The sequence below is a fragment of the Fulmarus glacialis genome, unplaced genomic scaffold (genome assembly GCF_000690835.1).
Source record: "Fulmarus glacialis isolate BGI_N327 unplaced genomic scaffold, ASM69083v1 Scaffold48771, whole genome shotgun sequence".
Classification (NCBI taxonomy): domain Eukaryota; kingdom Metazoa; phylum Chordata; class Aves; order Procellariiformes; family Procellariidae; genus Fulmarus; species Fulmarus glacialis.
Window position 1 is genome coordinate 2855 of NW_009195586.1, and position 4239 is coordinate 7093.

The 4239-nt window shown below is 36.9% G+C and overlaps 1 protein-coding gene across 1 annotated transcript; it reads right to left on the minus strand.

Moving 5' to 3' along the window:
* Nucleotides 1-246: 246 nt before the first annotated feature.
* BCL10 (B-cell CLL/lymphoma 10) lies at nt 247-2601 on the minus strand. Its single transcript, XM_009588125.1, has 3 exons — nt 2581-2601; nt 1923-2211; nt 247-812 (listed from the first exon to the last, which is right to left on the minus strand). The coding sequence occupies exons 1-3, from the start codon at nt 2599-2601 to the stop codon at nt 445-447; spliced, it is 678 nt and encodes a 225-aa protein (XP_009586420.1). The 3' UTR covers nt 247-444.
* Between the last annotated feature and the right edge of the window lie 1638 nt (nt 2602-4239).

The window sequence follows — 4239 nt, forward strand, 5'->3', positions numbered from 1 at the left end:
TTTTTGGCAAGTGAGCTTAAGCTTTTAGTTCAGAAAGTTATTTTTCAATACTCAATACTTTTCCTAACCATCTTTCCCAATTCACCCATCACAGAAACTTTAAGAAAAACAGGTTTGTTAGTTTCTGTAGGAAGAAAAAAACCATTTATTCTATAACTGCAGCTTAAATACCTGCAACTAAATGTGAAATCTTAAATACATTCGTTTAAAAAACAAACCTTTGCTGGTGTAATACCTTGATCTTTTGAAAAAAGCTCCCTAAAGAACATAAAATCAAGCAGCTCGAGTCATCCAATTACAAAAAAAATTACTCCTTAAAAAACAGCAGATAGCATAGATTGTTTCCTCTGATTTTGCTAGTTAGCAGTTTGAAAACATTTTTTTAACCTTTATAAGACATCACACAAAATTCATCAAAGGATGAACAGAAAAAAGTCAGTATGTTCACTGTGGTTGAAGTGAACGTGATCTTAAAGGCAAAAAGCAATTGTCACTTGAACTAGTACATGGTTCTTGCTGCTCTGACTGGAGCTCTGGGGGGAGAGGGGGTGCACCGGGGTCTCCAGGCCCTGGAAGGGTGGCTGAGAAAACAGCACTCTCTGCATTTCCCATCTCTGCAACTGGTAAATTCATTGAATGAAGAGAGACAGCAGACACAAATGCGGCAGTGCTATAATCTTCTTCTGGATGATGTATCTGGGTAGATTCTTTGTCTTTTGTTTTATCAAAAAAATTAGATTCATCAGAATATGATCTAGAAAGATTATTCGTTCCTCCATACAATGAGGTCATACAGGTGCTGCAGCTTAGACCTAAGACAAAAAACAGAGACTGGATTTAATTACAATATGGTGCAGTCTTAAAACTGTGCTCCGATTTAGTATCAGTAAGATTCTCAAAGATCAATTGTCTGTATTTTTAACAGACTAACCTCTTCATCTCACCTGTGACATCCCAATATTCATGACAAATTAAAAAATACATGCAGGTTATCTAGGCTGACATGAATGATTTCTCTGTATCAGCTTCTATTTGACAAAGATGCACCATAATTTAAACTTCATTTTAGGACGTCACTTTAGCCCTTTGACCTATCTTTTGATAGATTTTTCTCACTGTGTTCTTCAAACTTTTAAAAGCTTCAGCTATATGGCTCTACTCCAGAGTGGACTGCATTTGAAGGCTGTTTTACGTGAAGCCAAAAAAAACTTCAGGCCTTTAATCTCTAAGGTTAAAATGTACTTCTTCCTTCTTTACTTCTCTTTTGATGGGTGTGGAAGGGGAAGTAAGGTTTTTGGTTTAGAAGGCTTATACTTTCTTTATCTGCCTTAAAATATGAGTACACATAGTCACTTCAAGCTTTGTGTGTCAACAAAACCTCTCTACCTGTATGATGCAACACATGCGTACATTTACGGTGTCTAATTTTAAGTTTTGGCATTGAAGGCATACAGGAGAATTCCCCTCAGGTTGCATTTGCTGGCTTATCTTCTGCTGAGGTGCAACATTTAACAAAACCAGAGCATCCTGCCACTGCAGTAAATAGCTGCAAGAGAAATGCAAGATGGAAGATAACCACCTATTCTGAGTTCTGAATTAGAACCCCATAGAAAGCAAAACTGAAATGTGAAGACAGACTTATCCATCATAACAATACATGATAGGGTTCTTTGCAATTTGTTATTTATTATCTGTTCAGATAGTAAAAAGGCAAAGCCAGGATACATGCACTAGGATCTTAAACCTAAACTGGTGATATTTCCAGGAATGTTGTCCCAAACACTGGAAGAAGGAAAAAAAAAAAAAAAAGAAAAAGAAAAATCTGTTCTAAGAAACATGATTTAAAGAATTGTTGGAGTTTAATTTTGCACATCCTCAGAATAACACTTACGACTTACAAAATATTATTATAAACTTCTCACCTTTGAGAGCTTCAAGTTTTTCATTTTTGACTTTCAACACTACATCAGTTATCTTTTGTAACAGAAAGTTTTGTGTTCTTTCTCTTCTGATAGATTCAATCAAAGCATCTAGTCCCTTTGGGTTTTCTGCTAAGTAGTCCAATAACTTCCCAGTTTTTTTCCTACTGGAAGATCGAGAAGAAATTTCTTCTGTGTCCTCTCTAGTGAGTATTTTCTTTGACCGTAGGTAATCAAAGTGTCTCTCAGCTATGATTTTATCACACAGGTAAGGACGCATCCTTTCTAAAGCCTGAAAAACAAAAAAAACTAGTATTAGCCAATCTTTCAATTTATTTAGAAGCCTGTATTTGAAACCCATATGATTTTGATACAGGTTAACGAAACAATTTTTAAAGTGGCCACCGTGTTACCTAGCAGAGATTTTTCTCAGTGTAAAAAAACATTACTTTTTTTTTAAAAAAAACGTTATCTAATTTACTTATCCCTTTCATTAGTTTTCTTTGACTGAACTCATGAGTTTTAAGGCATGTTAATTAATAAGGTGAATACTTACTGAAAATGTTAGTTACATCAAGTCTGTGGTTATCCCATTTCAGAACATTCACCAGGTAAAAATGAAAAGAAATTATACCAACAAAACACAAGAGCACCTACTCACTTTGTCTACAGACACACTCATTCTCACTGACTACCCGATTGCCACATTTCCATACTATTTGTATCCATGAGGCACAACTCCAAAATATTGCAATTATTGATGTTTTCTGTACATTGAGCAAAAGCAGACCCAGAGCAACAGCATAAATATATGCACTGTTTAAAAGGTTTGTTTAATAAACACCACTATGTACAAGTTCAACAGATTACTGGCATCCAAAACACATGCACTTTCATCCACAGATGTACCTACTCTCAACAACTTTACTGGCTGCTTTTTGTCTTCATCAAGCTGCCTTCTTCTGGTTCAAGATTTTATATTAAACACTGCACACTTCTAACACACTGCACAGACCACTGAGAGGTAGTGCAACTCTGATGACTCTGGCAAAAGCAAAATGACTGCAGCATAACTTCAGCTTGCAAGTGTAAACTGTTTGCTTAAGTCCTCTCCATAACCAGCAAAAAAAAAAGAGGTGGAACAATCTGCCCATGAGAGGGGACTCCATCCATGGTCTAAAGACCCTAACATGCAGTCAATTAACATTGGGTATGACGAAGCAGAGACATCTGTCTTGAGCACTTCAGCAGCAGTGCCACTTTGCATCTTCAGGAACTGTAACATCTAGTATCAGATCACATTCCCTCAGAGATCTTCTTCCCGGGGAAACGTGTTATCTTTTGTAACCATATTCAATTCTAACCTGACTACCAATTTATTTCAGAGGTAATTTTATGGGAGCACTGTCAGAACTAAAGACTGCCATGTCACCACTTCGATTTCCTCCTTGGAAGGAATTTCCTGCCAACATTTTTCACCACACAGAATTACACAAGAAGTCAGAAGAAAAAACTAACGCCCCCCTCCTCCCCCCCAAGTCTTATTTGATTCAAGAAAAGAAAAAAAAAAAAAGATTTGAGGGCTAGAAGGAAAAGCACCTTTGCATACAAGATATGTGAAGAGACGGAAAGAAACAAAACTTCTTTCCTGAAGAAAGTTTTCAAATATTCTCCTGCTTTTTGAGATTCGATTCCGTAACAGCAGCATTTAAAAATTAAAATTTGAAAATGACTCTTTGCCTTAGAGCCATTTACTAGCTCAGTAAATAGAAGCAGAGGAAAAGCTAGACACAAAGACACACTTTAAGACAGATTATTTCAAACAGCAAAATACTGCTAAGGAAAGCACCAATAACTCTTAAAGAAAAAACTTCCTGGACTGCTCCACTAAGTATAGCAGAGGATAAATGTGTTCTTCTAGTTGTTCTTTAGGATCCAACAAATACTAAGCTATGAATAAACAGCCTGTGATCACACAGTTGTTAAAGAAAACATCAGATGAGATGCATGGAAAATAAAGGAAGGCTTTTGGCAGTAGACTATCACCACTGGATTGAATACAACATAAAACCAAAAACATAAGGGTGCAGCTCCATGGTGGCCAATTTAAGTGCAAGGAACACTCCCCCCTGCATGGCAGCTGCGTGTTCCTACCCCTTCCCTTGTACTGGTGGATGAGAAGATCCAGTCAAGAAACTGTATTAGTGCTTTTTTTTTTCCCCCCTCCCACAGCCAGATTAATTACCCAATCCAGTTTAATATGCAGTCACGTTGGCATTAGTGGTGGCATAACAACTATGGTAAGAGCAGAAAAGTGCAC

What these genes read in the sequence shown, in the direction of transcription:
- BCL10 (XM_009588125.1), bottom strand. Translation starts at nt 2,601, where the DNA reads ATGAGTGTGTCTGTAGACAAA. An exon ending in TGAGTGTGTCTGTAGACAAA is followed by an intron (nt 2,212 to 2,580) that starts GTGAGTAGGTGC and finishes TTTGTTTTTCAG; the next exon opens with GCTTTAGAAAGGATGCGTCC. An exon ending in AAAACTTGAAGCTCTCAAAG is followed by an intron (nt 813 to 1,922) that starts GTGAGAAGTTTA and finishes TTTTTGTCTTAG; the next exon opens with GTCTAAGCTGCAGCACCTGT.